The sequence below is a fragment of the Sciurus vulgaris genome, assembly GCF_902686455.1.
Source record: "Sciurus vulgaris genome assembly, chromosome: 14".
Lineage (NCBI taxonomy): Eukaryota > Metazoa > Chordata > Mammalia > Rodentia > Sciuridae > Sciurus > Sciurus vulgaris.
In genome coordinates, this window is record NC_136475.1 from 74408688 (window position 1) to 74430194 (window position 21507).

General features: G+C 51.9%; 1 protein-coding gene across 3 annotated transcripts in view; it reads left to right on the top strand.

Annotated features, from left to right (window-relative positions):
- The window catches only part of GALNT14 (polypeptide N-acetylgalactosaminyltransferase 14), a 202617-nt gene that overhangs the window by 180091 nt on the left and 1019 nt on the right, over positions 1-21507 (top strand). For all 3 annotated transcript variants that reach the window (XM_079109966.1, XM_079109968.1, XM_079109967.1), the window contains 5 exons: positions 5019-5145; positions 6529-6621; positions 10281-10364; positions 10833-10974; positions 21177-21296. In XM_079109966.1, the coding sequence (XP_078966092.1) occupies positions 5019-5145; positions 6529-6621; positions 10281-10364; positions 10833-10974; positions 21177-21296 (566 nt within the window). The remainder of the gene's footprint in view (positions 1-5018; positions 5146-6528; positions 6622-10280; positions 10365-10832; positions 10975-21176; positions 21297-21507) is intronic.

Sequence of the window (21507 nt, forward strand, 5' to 3'; positions counted from 1 at the left end):
GAGGATACTAGTTGTTGGTTTTCTGTAGGGAGTATGGAGAGATAAAGGGCGCCATCTTGGTATCTGTAGTCATTTGACCACTGGTGACCATGTGATGACTGTGGTTAATATTTGTCAAGAAGCCAGGACCTGGATGCAGCCTTGATTGCCCCAGATGTGGGTAAAGTACAGTTTTGCTCACAGATTCAAGGCTGTCTTTTGTTGGCCCATAAGATTAGTCAAGTCAGTGCATTCATGAAAGAATAAAAAGAGTATCTTAGCCCATTTTGTGTCACTGTAATAGAATGCCATAGTCTAGGGAATTATAAAGAACAGAAATTTATTTCTTGTAGTTCTGGAGGCTGGGAACCCATCTAGTGAGGGCCTTCTTGCCGCATAATCCTGTGGTGGAAAGCAGAAGGGCAAGAGAGTACACATAAGGTAATGCGGGAGTTTGGGGGTACAAACTCACCCATCTCTCATGAACCTACTGAAAAGATAACTAACCCTCTCCCAAGATAACACCATTAATCCATTTGTGAGAGCTGAACCCTCACAACCTTCTCATCTCTTGAAAGGTCCCACCCCTCTGCTATGTTGCTTTGGTGATTAAGTTTCCAGTATGTGAACTTTGAGGGGTCACATTCCAACCATAGTATGAATGACACTCGTCAGGCAAGTCTGTTTCTTTCTACTGTCCACCACTGTCCTCTCTACTCCCTTGGTCCTCAGTAATCTTAAACTTGATCAGAAGTAGAATGGTGTATATACATGTGTATATACTCTACGAGGCTCCATTTAAATCAGCGCCCATTGGGTAAAGTGTCCCCCTTGAGGAATGGTGCCTTTGCCTTTGTTAGAAACCGAGCTACTATATGAAGTTAGAACTTTGACCAGCATGATAAGCAGGGGTGTGTGTACAGCTGTGATGCATTTTCCTGGGGAGAAAGCTGCTCATTCTCTCCCTAATTCCTCCCCATCTCTCAGGGGCTCCCCAGATTGGTGTTGGTTCTGGTGAATGGAGGGAACTCTTGAAGAGCTGGTAAAAACAGCTGATGGATTAGTGAGGAGATGGAAAGAGAGAGATGGGAATGGAGGGCAGGAGGGCAACTTGCTCTCAAATATTAATCTGCATTACAAAGGAAGTAGAACCACAACAGTGCCCCAGTGAGGATGCAGAATGCAGAGCTAATCTGGGTCTGCATGATACTCATCACTAGGGAGATGATACAGGCACCGAAGCCCCCACTAAGTCCCCATGCAAAGTCTTTAGCTCCTCTCTCCTCCTTCATTAAAGAAATGATGTTGCTGCAAGAATACCTGCCTGCGGCACAAGGCTCTCACTGTACCTGGGAGGGCTCACTGCCTGAACCTCAGTCCATGAAATTCTGATGTTACTCGTCCTATCTCCCTGCAGAGGACTAGCAAGACTCCCAAAGGCTTCAGGAGAACTGTCCCAACCTGGGAGCCTGGCTTTCCGGCCCAGGAGGATGCACAGTCTTATCCTGAAGTCAGTGGTACAGATTAGGACAGGGATTAAATAATCCACACTGCAATGCCTACAAACCATCACACTCATCTGGAAACCCCAAGCTGCACTCCCAGATTGCTTCTTGACTCTGGCAACAGCATAGCAATCCATGTCAGACCACGTATCTCTCAAAATTTTATTTACAAGGATCTGAATTCCAAAACCTAACTCATCTCAAGCTGTAGTCCTGAACAGAATGAAGACAGTCAGTTTGTGGATTTGGATGAGGGAGTTGATCAGGTAGAAATGATCTATCTGATTATGTGTTAAAGTCTGTGGGCATCTTGAAGTCAGTATCTGCATTAGCCAATGGCAGATGTGGAGTGTTAAGATGAGGGGGTTTAAGACAAGAACTTGAATTATGTTAGCAATGGGGGGATGTACTTCAGTTCCCAGCTTACTGCCAGTTGTCCTGGCAGAGGGGCTGCCTTGTTGGGTAATAAGAATATCAGTAACCACTGATGGAAGTTGCTAGGTGGACCAGTAAACTGCCCCTTGAGGAAGAACCTAACCATGCATGGCCCCGAGGGACAGAAAGGGGCCATTTTCCTCCCTGGCTAATGTTTGTAGAACTGACATACTCTGAATTTTTACACTCACACAACAGACACAAGGAATCGAGGAGGAGGGAGAATGGACTTGGAGAGAAGTGGAGGCAGGGCAGCAGCAGTTAAGGGCAGATGCCAGGGGACTGTCACACCTCCCTGAAGCATCAGCCCTGGGAGGGGGCGCTGCTTCCTGGCGTAGAGCTGGGGCTGGTGAACAGAGGAGAGTCCTCAGCATCCAGCGAACACTGGGATCAGACAAGGAAGGAGTGTCAGGATGGCATTCAAAGACAGACCCTCACAGTGAAGGAGGTGAGAGGTCAGGAGAGCAGAGGAAGGCAAAGGAGGATCATGGCCCATTGATGGGACTGTGCAAGTTGGGGGGCTGTGCAGGATGGTGGCAGAAGGGAGGGAGTCAGTGGATTCAGAGGGCAACAAAATGCTGCGCAGAGAGAGCTCACGGGGCTGAGCTACTTGCTGGGTGGGGGTTGGGGTTGGGCCCCCGAGTTGGAGAGATTTGCTTTGCAGATGAGTCGGGACATATGTCTCATTTGAATACGTGGAAAGGAAGAGCGGGGCTGAGGCACATGCATATCTTTGGAGGAAAGCTGGCACAAGTGTGTAGTTATATCTAGTAAGCAAGGCTGCCATCCTTTGGAGGGTTTTGAGGGGTTTCCTTTTTGGGATGTGAAGCAGACCCTGTTTGGAGTCCTGGAAGAGGAGTTGATTGGAGCACAGTATGTCTGCCTTCAGACTCTAGTTCACACATGTACTGACACGATTCCACACCCGATCCCTGAAGTCCCTCAGTGTACTCGCTGTGAGATGGAGAGGTGGGTGTCAGGCAGTTGGCTGAGCCACTCCTTGCGTGGTGACTCACACAGACACCAGGCTGCAGGACACATGACTCAGAAGGTGCCCCAGCCATTTGGGGCATTTGCCACCTCGCTCTGTACTGAGGATGTTTATGGAGAGTCAAGTTTTCAGATTTCAAGTCCGCGAAGTACAAGTGTCTCCTGCAGCGTGGTGGAAGATGGGAAGGAGGAAGCTGTAAATGGTCTAAAGAGTGAAGAGCAGGCACAGGTGGGTGATTCAGTGCAGCGTCCAGGTTGTAGAGATGAGCTTGGGAAGGGCATCTCACAATACCTGCTGCTGAGCTTCCAATCACACTTAGAGTTCACACAGTCATTCTCACAATTCTGTTTCATTTGATGGTGATGGAATTCCTGCAGAGTATTTTTATGATCTTTCTTTGACACGTGAGAAAAGCAAGTCTCTACAAGCCGCAGCAGATTTCCCAGGGACACAACTAGTAGGTTGCTGCAGATTTGGGTCTACAGAACCCCAAGCCAAGTTCTTCCTGTTTCTCTCCTCCTTGTGTTCCTGGGAATGAGCTGCAGCCTGTTCAGGAGAGTGCCTCAGTGTCAGGCAGAGGGGCAGGTGCAGAGGTGATGGGTCACTGGTATGAAGGAAGGCTTACCTGCAACTCAGTGACCTTTACACGGAGACATGGAATTAGGCAGGAAGGAACAGGGAAGGGTGGCCGGGGACATGTGAGTGAGAGCAGGAGAGGATCATGATGAAGAATTGGAGGCCAGGTGCCTGCTGGGAGAGTTGGAATACAAGAAGACTGCAAGCTGGCAGTGGAAGGGACAGCAGATGAGAGAGGCCCAGCAGATGAGAGAGGCCTGGAGGTGAGGAAACCTGGAGGCCTGGAGATGTGGCCCAGGCTGCTGGAAGGCACAGGGCAGGCATGGGGCAGGAAGATGCTGGCATACCTGAGCAATCTTTTCCCCTGCATGGGGACATCTGGCCTGCTTACCTGTGGCTCCTCACAGGGTAGCCACCCCCAGGCATGGCCTTTTCCTGAGTCATCCTGTCCCCTTCACACTTAAACTTGACCGCAGAAGCATGGACCGGGCAGGAACTCCCACAGGTCAGATGCTACCTTTCTACCAGTGACTTACCCTGTGGGATGCAGCAGGCAGCTGGCCCTCGGCATAGTCAGTAAGGGTGTGCATTACAGAGAATTCCAGAGTAATAATACAACTAATAGTCATTCTGCTTTGTAATATCACCCTGCACTGGCAGTTCCAAACAGTGGCAGTGATAAAATGCTCCCCTGCCCAGCCCTGGGGTGCCATGCCTCTGCTGAAGCAAAGCCCCTGCTCGGATCCTGCTCCTGAGCAGACACAGGGTAGGAAGCTAACCACCCCACCCACCACTTGGATCCCCCCAGCAGCAGCCAACCAGGAAGAAATGGATGTGTGTGCAAAATCCCCACACTGGGAAGCACCCCCAATAGCAATTTGCAGCTTCTAGCATTTTCTCCAGCTCTGGGTTTGCTCAGATTTGCTCCTCCTGGACCACCATTCAGGGGGCTCCGACCCAGTGGTAGAATTGCAGTCTCAGTGGAAAGGCATTTTCATGGACACCTTGTCCATGTGCCTTCTAGGGGCTCTGTCCTTTCTTGCATCTCACCATGTAGTTTTCTAGCCTGTCCTGAGTCTTCTCTTGATAGACATCTGGTCCCTGAGTTAGAAAATTCTCTCATATTCTCAAATGGAATTCCTTTCTCCTCAGTCTCAATTTTAACCCTCGGTGGTCATAATGGAGAGGGAGTCTAATCCATCTTCTAACTGAAACCTGCCTTTTCCAAAGCAACTCTCCTTACCCGCAAGTCTTCCCTTTTCCTGCAGAGCCCCCTGCCTTACTGCATTGGTCACTGAATGTGTGACCACATGCTGGTCCTTGGTCCTATATTATCTCACACCACCCTCCAAAGTGTTAGAGCTGCCATCTCTGTTTATGGATGTGCTCCCAGCCGGTGGGGCACCGAGTCTGTCTGCACAATGTTCTTAGCCACCCACAGCACCAAGGCCTGGTGCCAGGGCTCCCTGGCACCTAGTGCCTCAAAGCCAGAGGAGCCACATTCGGAGGTAACAGGAGGGACTGTCTTGCAGAAATCTCCTTTCGTGTGTGGATGTGCAGTGGCAGCCTGGAGATCATCCCCTGCAGCCGAGTGGGGCACGTCTTCCGGAAGAAGCACCCTTACGTTTTTCCTGATGGAAATGCCAACACATACATCAAGTAGGTGCATATCCTGGGCTCAGCACATGTAGGCAGCAGTGACGTGGCTATGGCTAAGGATTGGCAGCTGTCTCTCGTGCCCCATTAGGTGGCCTGTGTGCCCTGGATAGACCCCAGCTGCACATCTGTCCCTTGAACTCTGCCTGAGCTTCCACCCCGAGGACAAGGTCCCCATAGGGCCTCAGAGGCGTCAAGTTACTGGGAAGCACCATCCTACAGACCCACTAGGGGAGGGTCCTTGGGAAGTTGTGGGGAATGGGGCCACATAGGAGGATATGGGCTGCATGTCTGCTCCAGGGCCTCATGGGGCACCAGAAGGGTCCAGGCTGGGGCCTGTCCTGAGAGCGGTAAGCCCTGGGACTCCAGACATTCATTCTGTTGCTGACTGTGCCCTGGCCAGGGAGCAGCAGCATCCATGCCCCTGGGCCTTTCAATGGTTAGGGAAACGTGGCACAGTGTCCACAGAGTAGCTTCAATCTGCAGACAGGTAGGCCAAAGCAGGGGACAGCAGAGCACTGTTAACCGCCTCCAGTGCCCAGAGAACTGGGTTGTATATGTATAATATTATTTTAGGTTACAGCTCAGAAGGGCTTGCCACAGTCCTCTGTCAGATGCCTTTGCTCCAAAGCAGAACCAGAATCTGGAGGAGTGTGCCCCTTCTCCCAAGTTCATGCCTCCTAGGTGCTACCACCTGCCAGCTCATTGTTTCTGATCTCTTTCTGTCTACTCTGGGGCTCTTCATGGGACCCCTGCATCTCCAACTGCTAAGTGATAAAATCCTCAGTGTCTGTCTGTCCCTCTCCCTGTGTCCCTTTTCTATATGACCTTTGGGATCTGACTTGGGCAGAGTGACTGGAAGAGACGGTTTGATAACCTGATTCCTTGTCCCTGCGTGTACTCATTGCTTGGCCTTTGGGTGTGCTGACATCCCCTGGAGATCTGGGACCTCAGCATGATCCCTGTGGTAAAGGGGAGAAGCCTGGAATAGGACCCCAAGAACCAAGGCTGGCCAGAGGCAAGATGCTCAATAGAGGAGCTGCCTTTGTACTCTGAGTTACTGGCAGTAAGTGGATGCCCCTGGCTCTCCTGACCCTTCATTCTCTGTTTCTTTGAGTTCAGTTTCTCTTGTGATTTTTCTGATCTATACATTTTGGTGAAAGGTGTTCTGTTACTGCTAAGATCTTGTGCCTTGGGGTAAGGGTGCCTTGGAGATTGGGGAGGCGTGGCTGCGCTCAGTGTCCTGAGAACCATAATGTCAAGACTCTTCATCATGGTGGTCCCCACCTGCAGGATGCTGCCAGCTTTGCCATGTGTGTGTATTTCAACTGGGTGCGTCCCAGGTCCTCCCAGACAGCCCATTCCTGACACTCCTTGTCTCCCTAGGAACACCAAACGGATAGCTGAAGTGTGGATGGATGAATACAAACAGTACTTCTATGCAGCTCGGCCTTTTGCCCTGGAGAGGCCCTTTGGGAAGTAAGTGTCCCTGCAGGTTAAGAAGGCAAAGGGGCCAGAAGGGCTTCCAGCCCCCAGGCCCACCAGCTTAGCGGTCTCCCTGGGCCTCTAAGCTCTTCCAGGCCCAGAACTACAGCTGCTCTTCTTTCATACCCCTTAGCACTCCACCCAGTTCTGGGTGTGCAAGGACCTGCTGCCCACCTGGACTGTCAACCCAGTGGGGAGCTGAACTGGGCCTTGCACAGTGTTCTGATATTTGCAGCTCTCCACAGAAAGACAGAATGCTGGACTGGTCCCTTCACATTGGAGTTCCTCCTCCTACTTTTCAGTGGCCCATGTCTGTTTCCCTCCTTCCTTGGAGAGACAGTAGGCATTCAGATGTCCCCTCTAGCAATGCTCAAGCTTTGCAGTAGAAGAGAAGAGGGAAAGGGGTGTTTATTAAGAGCTAGATGTCCTTAAATGAAGTATCTAATCTTTCCCAAACTCTGAGAAACAGCCTGTTTGACAGATGAGACAGGGGCTTATACAGGTAAAGTCCTTGTCCTAGACCACACCATGCAAGAGGAGGATGGACACTCAGACCTGATTGCAAAATATCATGGCCTTGCATCCCCCAGAGCTGGTTGGAGTAGAGAAAACAGCAGTTTCTTTGATGTTATCATTTGCATTTCCTGGGGAGCAGCCGATGATTTTTTGTCCCACTGATGTCACTCACTAGTGATGCGAAGGTTGTTGAGCAAATGGTGTTTGCAGCCTAAACTTCATAGGGTGAGCCCATCATGCACAGGAGGACCAGATCAGAACCAGCCCAAATCATCCCACCTCTAAAATCACAGTCCACACCCTCCGTCTGGTTATCCTCGCTCCTTCCTTGCCGAGACTTTGGCTCTCAGTCTCATTAGGCTTCCCGTCTACTGGCCACGTCCACCACCCCTTCTCTCTTTACCCACTTCCCTCTCCAGCTTGGATTCCACTCTTGCTTAAAGACTGATCTCAAAGGGTCTGAGATCTTCTGCCCTGTGGTTCATCTAGCAACATCCTTCCCCAAGCCCACAAACTTTTCTCAACCCTGGAGGAGCCTGTCTTTATACCTCTTCCTTCCCTGTGCACAGGCTGCTGGACAATGCTGGGGTATAGTTACTGCTGCTGATCATGCTCCATAGCCATCTGTCTCAGTGAGGCCACAGGATGCCTGCTGTCCCAGTCAACTTCCCCTCCGTCTTCAGTAAGCCTCCACTCCCTGCCCCCAGTCCACCTACCCTTTCCCTTGCAGCCAATAACACTTGTTTTACAGATGAAATAGACAACATCGATTTCCCAAGACAAACAACCATTAGCTTCAGTGCATCTATGCCATCCTTCTTGGTCTCTTTTGTCTCAAGGGACATGTGTGCTTCCTGTGGTGGTAGGGTGGTAGGCCAGCCCTCCGCCTGCACTCTGATGCACCATTCATACCCATGCTCATTCATAAATCAACATTTATCAGGTTCCCACTGCCTGGATTGATCTCCTCCTGCCTCCTGGTGCAGGGCCTCTCAAACTTTAATGTGCACACAGAGCTCCCGGGGCTCAATGGGGAATGTGATTCTCCAGGTCTGCGTGTCTAATCAGCTCCCCAGTGATGCCATGCAGCTAGTTTGAGGATCCAATTTGAGGAACAAGGTTCTAGTGGGGAAGTTTCCAAATTGTGTGCACAGTGGGGAGCTTTAAATCCCTCCAACTCCTGGGCTCCTCCCCAAGTGGGCTGATTCACTTTGTTTGGGGCATGGCCTGAGTGGTGGAATTAGTGGAAGACACCCTGTCCCCACCCTGGCATTCCAGTGTGCAGATGGCGGGGCTTGGTGCCTCCACTCACTCTGTTCCTTGCGAATCTGATGTATCCTTCCCAGGCGCATTTACACTCACTCCATGGCTTTAAAGTCGGGGAAGGACAAACCACAAACCCCCGCCTCCTCCCAGTGTGGCTCATCTCCTGCACCGCCTCCTTCTGCCTGTTCAGGACCCAGCCTCACCACGCAGTGGTCTGACCTCTGTGGCATCAGGGTGGCTCCCCACCCCTCTGGCCCTTGGGCTTCCGAAGCTCTGCAGTCTAGGTTTTTCTGCTGCTGCAGAACACGTTTTGGTCCTATTTGCAGCTTGGTTTCTTCTCCCCGCCCCTTGTATGTTGGTCTTCCTGCAGGGCTGTCATAAGCCCCCTTCTTAGGACACATTCTCCCTGGCACTACTTGCCACATCTCCACTGCCCATGACCATATCTCTACTTCTGAGCAAGACCTCTCCTCCGAACTCCAGCCTCTTACATCCAAGTTTCAACTGGGCCACTCCCAAGATGCCTCCCAGACACCTCCGACTCAACAAGTCCTAAACCCATGAAGTTCACTCCTAAACCTGCCCCTCAGCCCATGTTCATCCCATTGCCATGAACCTTCTTCCTTGGATCTTATTGGCCAAATCAGAAATCCAGGCATCAACCTTGACTCCTCCCTCCAGATCTCTACCCCCATGGAAAAGATCCGCAGGTCCTGGTGGTGCTGCCTCGTTCGCACACTGAGCTTGTTCCAGACCTGACCATCCTGTCCCCGAGGAGCTGAGAGCTGGTGGGGAGGTGTGGTTTGTGCTCTGTGGGAAGTTCCAGTGTAGCAGTGTGAGTGGGTGTGGAAGGCGGCCAGGCTGGATAGAGGCAGGGCCAGTTCTGTTTTAGTCCAGGAAGGATGGGGTGCCAAAGGGAATTAGGTGAGTACCAGCAGTGCAGCTGGAGAGCAGTGGAGGATTGACCCTCCTGGACCTCTGGGATAAAGCATGATTGGCAACTGGGGTTCCACGGTCACCTCCCTCCCTAGTTCTGCCTTACCAAGCCCATTCCAGAACCATCTAAGAGATGCCGTCAAAGTGCAAACACTGTCCTGTCACACCCTGCATCGAGCCTCGGTTTCAACCTGGTGCCCTTAAGACGAAGCCCAGGCTCAGCAGTGCCCCTTGCGGACTGTCCCTGCTCTCTTCCCACCCACATCCCCTCTTCACACCTGCTGAAATCCTACCCCAGCTGCCTTCTAGTTTGTCTAGATGATGTCCGTCATTCCTTCCAGACACTAGTGTCACCATTACCACCTTGGCCACCATGCACCCAACAGGCAGCTCTGAGTTGTCCACAGCCCCCACAGACCCACCTTATGCCACCATCCTATCCCGCACTGGGTACAATGCTGGGCACGTAGTAGGTGCCCAGTGAATATCCAATGAGCTGTCACATGCCCAGACCCTAGCACCAGCCAAGGAAGAGGATTCTCTGAGGCTGGGCCATTGTGGAGTAGGATTTCAGCTGCAGAATCCAAAGAGAGACCGTGAGTAGTAGATCCAGAGCCCCAGTGGTGGGTGACCACCGACTCTGACTATTCTGGCACCTTTGTTTTTAAGGAAAAGTCAAAACAGCCCCAATTCCATTTTCAAGTGAAAGCTGAAGTCCTCAGTGCCACCGCTCCCCATCATGGATATGGCTAGGTGACACATAGCCCTGGCCTGAGCTGTACAAGTCTCTGCTTAGTTCGTTTCCCGGCACCCTCCAGAGACAGGTGGGCACAGCACATGGGGCACTGCTTGTGACTTACGCTCCCAAGCCTGGGCCACCGTGGCGGGTTCTGCCTCTGACGGCTGTGTTTTGTCTTTGTCCCTGTCACCCCCAGCATTGAGAGCAGAGTGAGCCTCAGGAGGAACCTGAACTGTCAGAGCTTCAAGTGGTACCTGGAGAATGTCTACCCGGAACTCAGGTACCCCTGCCCCATGGCTGGCAGCAAGGAGAAGCTTGCCCTGGAGGAGGCAGCGTGGCCGACTGGGTCAGGGATCTTAAGCCTAGGGAGGGCTAAGAAGCAGGGCTAGCTGACTTTTCTGACCCTTGAAACTAGAAGGTGAATCAGGTCAAATCAACAGCCTGAGGGACTGGTGGTAACTAGTGGCAGTATTTCTCAGCTGCTGGTGTTCGTGCCTCAGGTTGTGTCCTGAGAGCTTGGACTCAGCGGCGCAGGCTCCATCCCAGGGGTCCTTCACCCTGCGGCTCCCAAATGCTCCCTTGCTGCCTTCCTCCTAGTGACATCCTTCTCTGAGCAGATGCCAATCTTAGTGACAGCCCAGGGGAAGTTGGCCTGCCATTCTCAGAACATCTCACAACCTCTCCAGCTGCTCGTATTCTTGATCCCAACAGCAGTGGGTTCTCATCTCTCTTTGTGGCTTTCCTCCAGAGTCCCCGAGGATTCCTCCATCCAGAAGGGCAAAATCCGGCAGAGGCAGAAGTGCCTTGAGTCTCAAAAGCAGAACCAAGAGGTCTTAAACCTAAAACTGAGCCCCTGTGCCAAGATCAAAGGCGAGGATGTGAAGTCCCAGGTAAAGTAAACTGGCTGGGGACGCAGCACCACGGGCCACAGAGGAGGGAGGTGGCCAGGTTGGCCTGATCACAAGCTCTCAGGCATCATCAGGGGCCCAGTTCTACACAGAGATCAGTAGGGGAGCGTGAGAAGGAAGGCCCCCCCACCACCACTCTGCCACATGTTCACACTGCCAGGTTCCAGATACACAGAATTTCTATTAGGACAGCTTGAGAGGCAACATTTTACCCAAAGGAAATGGCCCATAAGTTAATAGGAGCTTGTTGAATCTGCTGTTGATGTCCTTCCTTCCCACTGGCAGTAAACACGGGCTGGGTCAGGCAGGGTAGAGGTCAAAGCTGTCTGGAAAATGTGACATGGAAAGGGAGAAAGCCTCTGCTGGGCGCCACGTCTGAGACAAAGTGAGTCTCCCGGTGACTTCTGACTTCTGGGCAGTTCCATCAGATTTGGTGACAGTCACATCCTCTGCCTTATCTCTGGGCAGTGTCCTCGTTCATCCCTGTCCTCCCCTCTGTAGATCACTGGCTCCATCCACCTCTGCCTCTCCTGCTCTCCCCAAGTCCGCAGGACTGTAGGCCTGCTCTTTTCAAAGCCACTGACAAATTCACAACCTGTCTCAACCTCTGTGGCCCTTGGCCAAGCGCATCCCTCGCCGACAGCCCTCCTTGTTCTACAGGATGGATCCCTGTTCGCCTGCATCCCTGTCTCTCCTGTCTGATTTCTCAGCCGACTCCTCTCCCTCTCTTCAAGGCCCCAGGGTGGACGTTCGCCAAGGTTCTTAGGCCACTGTATTTTCTCCGTAAACTCTTTCATGGGGTGTTGTTTTTGTTTTAGTTTTTTTTCACTTTTGCAGCTCTCCCGTGTTTATTGATTCACAGATTCTGCGTCTCCATTCATTTCTTCACTCATTCATTCAGAAAATACTTCCCTGCTCACTTGAAGATATAGAGATGATCACTGAGGCACAGGCCTCAAGGGACTGAATAAGCAAGTGACCAACCACTGTGATATAATTCCTGATCTGGAGAGCATGTGCCAGGACCTGCAGGAGCAGAGACAGGTGGCATCCGAGTTAGGTGTGAGGACAGAGAAGTTGTCCCAGAGGACTTAAAATGAGCTGTCTCCTGAGAGATAAGTGGAAAGAGACCTGGCCAGGAAGGGGAGAAAGGGTGGTTTAGGAAATAAAGCAGGTGCCAAGACCTGAGGTTCAGTATAAGGGTGCTGCCTGTGAAGGGCTGCAGGGAGACTGGGGTCTGAGGAGGCACAGCAGATGTTGAGGCCAGTGAGAAGCAGGAACCAAATCATGCCTTCTTCCCTGCTGACGTTGACCTTTATCCTCAGGAGTCAGGCACCATCAGGTCCCAGGAGAGGGCTTAAGGATCGAAGGTTCGTGGTTCAACTCCCACCTGGACTCACTAATCCTGGGCACTGAGTCAAACTCATCTGTGATTCAAGTCCACAGATGGTGTGAGCAGCTCTTAGCACCCTGGCTGCCTTCCCGTCGACACCGGTTCTCCCCACCTGACCACTTTCTTCCAGGCAACACGATTCCAATTCTGCCCAGTGCCTGTGGCTCCTCTTCCTCCTGCAGTCCCCACATCTGCCAGCCCCTGCACATCTTCCCCGAGAGCTCCCTTGCATTTGGGGCTTCTTGCTAGATCTGTGTTGCTCAAACTCAGCTCTATTGACTTTTGGGCAAGACGATTCTTTGTTGTGGAGGACTGTCCTGTGCGTCATAGGCTGCATAGCAGCAGCCTTGGGCTCTGACCACAGATTCCAGTAGCACCTGCCACACAGAAGTTGCAGCCATCAAAAATGCCTGCAGATGTTACCAGATACCCTCAAGGAGACAGAGTAACCCCTGCTAGCAGCCATAGTTAGGTTATGGCTGCAATCCCTGCCCCTCATCCCCACCTCGGCTGTGGTCACTAAACCGTTGTTCCCATCCTCAGCATAGCCTTCAGCGTTCCCCTGTTGTCTAACCACAAAAATCCAGAACTCAGCTCTGACTTGCCAAGAGTTTTCCAGGAACCCTCTTTGCTCCAGCAGGACAGGGGAGGTGACTGCCTGAGTCAGACAGGAAGAAGGGAAAGGAAACCAAGGTATCCATCCACTTTGCTTTAGGTGTAGTTGCCTGGCTGACAGTGACACAATTTTCTCAAGTGGCATTTTGTAAAATGTTGAGTAGGTGACACACATCATGTCCCTGAGTTTGTATGTGGGTGGTGCTCCTGGGAATCCCAGCTCCTGGGACAGGAGTTTGCTTTTCTGGAACTTGCTGTCTTTGGCAGCATAAGGAAATAAGAGGCTCTATGGTCCTCTGAGAGGGTCCTTCAATGTCCTGGCCCTGGACAGAGGTGGCCAGGCCTTTATCAGGCTGGAGGAGAACCAGCCCATGCCAACTGGCCTTCCAGCCCCGTGACCGGGCACCCCAGGTCATCATGGCAAGGGTCAGCAGGTGAGCAGAATTCTCTGGAAGACAGTGCTGGGCTGCAGCTCCGCTCTGCCTTTAGAGCACCACAGTGTTTGTGCAGCAGCCTTGTGAATTGAGGATGCCAGCAGATCCGTGGGACCTGGGAAGCGTTCAGTCCACCTCAGTAGACTGGGGTGCAGTGCCCTGGGCTCACACTGCCTGCAAGGGAGGCATGGGGGGATTCATGCTGGACTAGACACAGCTCCTGTTCTCCAGGGCCCAGGAGCAGGACTGGGCACTTGTCCAAGTTCTCTGACAGTGTTAAACCCATTTTGGACCCACAGAAATCCACTTAACCATTTCAGCTAAAATCATCTCCCCAAGCATGTGTGTGTGTGTGTGTGTGTTTGTGTGTGTGTGTGTGCGTGTGTGTATTGTAACACTCTGTTTCCTTTCTCTTCCATTCAGAGTCCCCTCTTCCTCCCTCATACGCCACCACTCTTGTCTTTGTCAACCCTTTCGGCTAGTATTAGGCATCGGCAGTGTTCTTGCCCCTTAACCCTGCTTTGGCCCCCTGCTTGCTTCTGCCCACCTACCTCCTTAGCCCTTGGCAGTCCAGAAGGCATTGCATCTGACCTTCAAAGCCTGGACATCACTCGTTCATCCATCTCTCTCTCCACCCACTTCATCTGTCTCAAAGAAGTGACATGAGAGCCCTATTCGGTAGGTATATAGTTATCCCCATTTTATATATGGTTAAACCAAGACCCAGAGAGGTTGTTTAAGGTCATATACTGGCAGTGGCCCCCATGCCAGTTCTCTCCAACAGCTCCGCCATTGCTATTGCTGACCGAGAAGTCATGACTGATTCCAGAGCTTATGGGAGAAGGCGCCTGTCCCTAAGATTTCCTCTTTGAGATTGTGTGTATTAAGGTCACAGATCAGTTCCACCTTGACAGGAGATAGTTGGAGATAGCAAGAGGTTCTTTCCCTATCCACAAAGAGATTCTTCTCTGTGGCCAATTTCCAATGACAGCACTTTTAAATAGGCAACAGACACAATCTCATGACAGGGTTTGGGGTGGGCAGACCAGAGAATAGACCCTTTCCTGACATTTATAGGAAGCAAGAGGGTGGAAGGAGGTCTTTTCTCCTCAGATTCCACACCAGGGCCCCAGGGATACATGTTCTCTTCCTAACCCTGGTTCAGCCTCACACTGTGAACTCCCAGCCTCCGTATAAAAGCATGGTCACACCTCTCTAAAAGGTTGCCCTTGGCCTAGAGGTTTGTGCTGGGGACACAGTCCACCTGGGAGGATGATCACAGACATGTGCTCCATTCTGATCCTGAAATCAGGATGGAGTCACCAGGCAGGGCATTCTGAAGCCCAGGACCACAGAGAGTGGGGACCAGGAGCTCCGAGTTCCACATCCAGCTGTCACTCACTGTCCAGGAGGGCTGAGCCCTAGGCACTGGGTGTCCACTCGCCTGCAAGGAGACTCCTCCAGCAGTGGCACTGGCTCATATACCTTCTCATCCCCCTCCACCCCTCACTCTGCCTCACCTGCCTTCTTGCTTGTTTGTCAACCTTGGGGGCAAAATGTTGAATCCACATGTGTACTGAAGGTACCGGTGAACTAATGTCCTAGGGGAGATGCAGGAGAAATACATCAAGCCTTTGAAAACCAGTGAAGCCCAAGAAGTCTCCAGGTTAACAAGTTTCCTCTTGGCTTTACTGAGTCCTCTAGAAAAACACTTGTGAAAGGTAGAATTTAAATTTAAAAGAATTTAAAGAATGAGGAAAACATAAATTAGAAATTCTAATGTGCTCCTCCACCTGGGCCCCAGTCAGACAGGCTCCTGGCCTGGGAGCTCACCAGCAGGCAGCTGGAAACCCTGGGCTGGGTGAAGACAAAAGCTCTTCCCAGAGCCACGCCCACTGACCCCTCCAGGTGTGGAGGCCTGCATCCTCCAGGGGGACAAGCCGCCAGCCTGTCACCCCACTGCCTGCGCCATATTCCTCTTGGCACTTCCTCAGCACAACGTTGGGAAGAGCCCCTCACAAGCCCCCTGCCAGCACCTCACCTGGGCAGTTTCCAAAGGCAGATCTGAAGGGCTGTCGCTCTTCCTTCTCCCGGTCGCTGTTATCAGAGCAGTTTCCTAAATGGAAAGTACCACCCTGGGAACTCATGGGTTAACCCATTCATCCCACATATGGACCTTCTGCCATAGTGACTGAGAGTGTTTGGCATCTGAAGTCACTCAGGTAGAAAGAGTTGAGTAGCTCACCCAAGCTCACAATGTTAGTAAGCAAATGAGCCAGGATTCCAGCCCAGCAGTCACCCCAAAACCCAGTTCCATGACCCAACACAAAATGTGCTGGGCTTTTAATCCCATGTGCATCTCTATTTTTGCGATGTGGAAAAGAGAACAGGATGAGCTGGAAGTACAGAAAAGATCCCGAATGTGAGTCCAGTGAAGCCCTAACCCTAACCCTAACCCTAAGGCAATTACAGGAGAAGAATGTGTGAGGCCTACAGGTGACCCTGCTGCCGCTGGTTAGGGGTAGGCCTGAGGCCCGTGTCTGTACACCTGATGAAGGGACTGCAGCCTGGGCAGTCAGTGCATTGAGCTGTTGTCACAATCGGTACCAATCACGGTGGCTGATCCTTCAGAGATCCAGCACCTAGGAGTTTACCTGGATGAAAGGTTCACGGGACCCAGGCTCATGCACTCTAGACAGCTTGTCTGAGAGAACCTTAAGGCTATGTTCCGTGGACTAAGGAGTTCCCTGGTGTGACTGACAAGGTTGGAAGCCAGCTGGAGGCCCTGGATACTCTCAGTTCAGATCCCATCTCGCTGAGGAGGGCTCATGCGCAGTCAGCTCCAGGGTCTGTTCCTGGTATTGGGCAGACCACTCCCTGATCCCACCAGCAGCCAGCCTCCTTGATCCTCAGTACCAACTTCCATAACATGGTAACTTCTTCCCATCTTATGAAGATTAAATAGACCGTAAATGGGAAGCACCTAACCAGGCCCGGCCCTGAGAGAATCCCTTTCAGACAGGAGTCACATTGATCACACGAAACCAGCAACACCATCTTGGGCTCATTTTTTCTTTTTAGTTGTTTAGTGATCCCTGCTCAGAAGCATTTTTGAACATGGACCTCAACATCATCAGTAAATGACGTGGGCTCTCTTCTTCCTGAAAACACTGCCACCTCACTTTCCTGCATGGGTTAATGTTTCTCTTACTCCATCCAACACTTCTTCCCATGTGGCATGGAATCCGACTTATGAAGTGCTTACTCTTAGAGTCAGACTTTGGGCCGAGGGCTCACCAGACCTCACCTCCTTTGTCCTCCAGCAACCCCTTGCATGGCTTGTGTCCTGTTTTCATCCCCACTTGACAGATGGGGTAAGCGAGGCTGGCTCTGCCCCAGTTGAACATGAACGCTCCCAGAGCAGGCGTGAGGCACAGGCCTGCTGCCTGCAGACGAGGCTGGGCTTCCTCAGCCTCAGCACGTGGCAGCAGGACAGGGTCACTCTTTGTTGTGGGGACTGTTCTGTGCATCGTAGGATGTTTAGCAGCATCCTGCCCACCCCCCACCAGATGCCAGTAGAACTCAATCATAATAATTAAAGAATGTCTCCAAACACTGCCAGATGTCCTCTGGATGAGGATGGGGACAGAATCCCTCCACTGCTCTTAGCTGATTCTCTCTGCCTAGTAGAGGAGGGAGCCTGGACCATTCCAAAACCAGACCCTCTTCCCGACTCCTCCTCACCCCTGCCTCTTTTAAGCTCTTAAGAAAAATCTTTCCTCTCTGCCTGTCCATTCCGGGAAAGACAGCAAGCCCCAGGTGGGGCACTGTGGCCCCTTTGATTCCCATCCCAGCTTCCAGTTGTGACCAGAAAGGTGTTTACTGGAGAGAGAAGACTAGTGCCCCACTGCTAGGCCGCTTCCTGATCCCACCAGCCATGGCTGTCTCAGACATGCTCGGAGCACAGGTGGTCAGTTTCTCTCCTCAGGACCTGTAAAGGGGGTGGAGAGCCAGGAGCAGGCCTTCTTTATTGGCCCCTGGCTTGCTGTCCCCACACCAGCCTCTAAGATAGCCTCTGGCTCACCTTCCCTGGAGTCAGCTGTGTGTGTATACATTGGGGGTAGAGAGGGACAGTGGTCATGGGCGGTGCTTTTGCCAGTCCCCAGATGGAGTCTTCAGCCTCAGAGGGCCCAGCATTTGTCAGTCGAGGCCAGACCTGCCTAGGTGACTGCTTTTCCCTCCCTGAGTCCATTTCTGATTCAGGGTTTGTTTAATACATTCATTCATCACTGGCCCTTTTGGGAACTCTGATGGGTGCAGAGTGGAACTCAGAACAGCTCTCCCTGCCTCCCTACCATACCTTCTCCTTCTTCGGCCTTCTCTCTCCTCTCCTCCCCTCCTAAGAATGTGGCCAGAGGTCAGCCCTCTCCTGGGAGATTGTGAGGCTGAGTGAAATCCCAGGAAAGGACCAACTAGGAAAACACACTTAGGGAAGGGCTTCCTCCCATGTCTGTGCCCCCTCACACAGTCCCCTTGGGGGTCTTGGGGGTGACTTCCTCAGACCCTACCTCAAGGGTGTGCCATCTGGCTATTCCTTCCCAAAAGGCATTTGTGAACAGGGAGCCTCAGAAGTCAGGGGAACCCATCCCTAGCACTCCCAGGCCCCTAGGACATTAAAAAAGAGCTGCCAAAATGAGATTTCAGAAACTGGTGTATTTTACATTTTTGTGTTTAATCTGTTAATGCTTTTATCACAAAAAAACAGTGTCATTATATTGTGGTGGTCATAAGATAATGACAGGATTTATTTTTAAATGCTAATTCGTGCTTCCCTACTGGGCTACATGGGCAGGTAATGGACCAGAGGAGCAAACCTCATTCTCTGTCCTCATCCGTGACTGTTCAGCCTCATTTCCAGAGAATGGCAAAAATCTAAATTTGAGGTTGGTTGTCCTGTGGACCCGGACATATAGTTCCCTGGCAGCCCTGCCCATAGATCTGGGCCTTGGGCCCTTTTCTCTCCTCTCCATAGGCCAAGGAATATTCTGGGCTTATATGCAGGGTTCCCCTTCTAGATCACACTCCAGAGATCTCGGATCCCAGAATTCCCTGCCCAGTAGCCCCAACCTGATTTCAGGACCTGGGTGGATCTCCTGCTTTGGTTTGCCCTCTGAGGTGGGCTGTGTCACTAATACACACACCTAGGCCCAGGGAAGCTGCTTAGCAGAGTAGGCATGCTTGGATATGGAGGCTACAGGTGGGAAGCAGAGGGGCAGGCACGGGCTGGCAGCATGTGTGCCCTGCGGCCTGGTGTGGAATCCACAGAGTGAAGGCTTCTGTTCACCCTCTTGCCCTAGTTCCCATTATTGTCAGGGAGGGGTCTACTCTCTGGCCTGCCCACCCCAGGCCCTGACATGGGTGATGACTGTTGCCTGTGTATAGGGCTGTCATTGGGAATTGACCACAGAAGAATCTTTTTGTAGATAGAAAAAGGATCTCTTAGCTGGGCATGCTGGCACACGCCTGTAATCCCAGCAGCTCAGGAGGCTAAGACAGGAGGATGCGAGTTCAAAGCCAGCCTCAGCAAAAGAGAGGGGCTAAGCAACTCAGTGAGACCCTGTCTCTAAATAAAATACAAAATAGGGCTGGGGATGTGGCTCAGTTGTTGAGTGTCCTTAAGTTCAATCACTGGTAAACCCCCACCCCCCAAGAATCTCTTCCTATCTCCACCTCTCCTGTCAAGGTGAAATGGTCTATGGCTTTATTACATTTAACCTCAAATAGGACTCACAGACAGGCATCTTCTCCCATGACTAAACTTGTCTAAAGGAGCTGCCACATCAGCTATGACTCAGCCAGCGTCAGCAGTGGCAGAGCAGTTGGAGAAAGCTGGTGTGGGGCCACTGCCAACATGTGACCTTATACAACCTCTCTGGACCTTGGTTTCGTCATCCGCAAATTGGGGGTAATAATAATATCTACTTAATAGGATTCTTATGGAGATTAAATTAGTCAGTGTAAAACTCTCAGGACTGTGTCCGGCACACAGAAAGTACTCGATAAATGTTAGCCATCATCAGCCAGTTCAAGGTCATCGCACTGCTCTGTGCAGACCTCCTTCCCCTTTCAGCATATCCTGGAGCAAGGCAAATGGCTGTGTGCAATGATGATGTTCACAAGGCCAGAGAATGTCTTGGTATGTCCCAAGGAATATATTTTGTAACTTTTTATTATAGAAAATTTCAGATATATGTCGATATAGAAATGGAATAAAGAACTCCCAATGTACCCACCACCAGGCTGTGAGAAACATCAATTTGGGGATGATCATTGTCCATCTCTAGTTGTCCACCCCCCAGGGAATACTTTCTGGTCTAGGTCTCTCAGCACCAGCAGTTTGAAATGGGACAAAAGAATCCACAGGAGCTTCTCTAGGGGATAGCAGCTCCCACTGGCTGGTGGCCCCATTGAGGGGTGTGTGGACTAGGGACAGTCCTAGGTCAAGAAAGGCAGTGGTTGCCATCCATTAGGCAGGCCAACTCAGGCGAAGATGAGCTGTGCAGACAGGACAGCAGAAGGGCCTGAGCCTGTGGGGGAAGAGGGGGGCAAAGCAGGTCCCAGACAGACCTCAGGATGTTCAGCAGGCCCTGGGGGGGGGGACCGACTGGGTCCAGGAGCCGGCAGGGAAGATGCAGAAAGAAAGGCAGATGAAGACCATGTCCTTAGGGCACACTTGGTTCAAGGGCAGGGTGCTAGCCTGTTGAGGGGCCCTTTTTTCATTCTCAGGCCACAGAAAGGTAATCTATGGGGGACCTGGTCCAGAGGCTTAGGGTCAACTAGTTGGCAGAAATACAGCCTTGACAGGGTCCTCTGCAGCCTCCCTGGGTGGGTGAGGGGACCGATCCTGGAGTCAAGGTCTTTGCCCCCTGGTGAAGGCCAAGGTGTCAGAACCTGGGAAAACCCCTTCATGAGGCCTGGAGAGTGCATCAGACTTCCCCAGCAGCGGTTTCTCTGTGGCCTCTGGCACTGCAGAGGGAATATGCATGAGAACCCTTCCCTGTGCTGACCTCAGAAAAGACCCAATCCTTACACCAGCATCTCCGCTTGTCAGCCATGCCTCCGCTTCTCTCCCTGCGGGCGTTCAGAGGCCAAGTCGACCACCGTACCACGTTGCAGTATTTTCATTCTCTTGCAATAGTTTGACATCTCAACTCCCGCTCCCAGCTCTTCTTCCAGCCCTTCCCTGGAGCTCCTCCTCTTCCCTTTTGGCCGTCTCTCTGCATCTGTCATACCCCTCATGTTCTCACGGCACCAGTTTGGGCTGTCTTCAAAGAAGAGGGCACATTCTAAAGACAGCTAGGTGGTGGTGTTGTGTGAAATGTCAAGAGTGAGGAACAGACTCAGAGTCTGGAGACATTATGTCCAAACAGACTCTGGATACCACACAGCTCAGCTCCAGTGCTGTTCAGGCTCCTGCCCAAAGCCCAGAATTGTTCAGTGACTCTAGAAGCTGCAGGCATGCAAAGGCCCAGGCCCCTTCATGGGAGTGGGGACAGAAACTTTTGTGGAGGTGTGACCTCCCTTGCATAGTATTTTCCAAGGTGACCCTGTTGATGGTCAGTGCGTGCTGGGCCCCCTGGCACTTCTTACCCAGCTGTACTGATTCTCTTAGGTGGACACAGTGGTATCCCATGAGTGGTGGCTTCCTCCATCCTGAATGCACATTCCTGCTCTCCCCACAGGTGTGGGCCTTCACGTACACCCAGCAGATCATCCAGGAGGAGCTGTGCCTGTCAGTCATTACCTTGTTTCCTGGTGCCCCGGTGGTTCTTGTGCTTTGCAAGAATGGAGATTCCAGACAGGTAAGGGCTCAGCAGGACCCTGGGGCATGGCTGCCTTCCCTAATGTCATGGTCTGGGTAGACTGAAGTCTCAGGGGCGGGAAAACTGAGCAACTGTTGGAAAAGGAAGGGTGAATAAGAGAGTCCCCTTGGGCAGGAGAGGGAGGAAGGATGTCACTTGGGATGCCTCTCCGAGGTGCCAGTAGCAATGCAGCTTGACCCCTGGTCTGTTG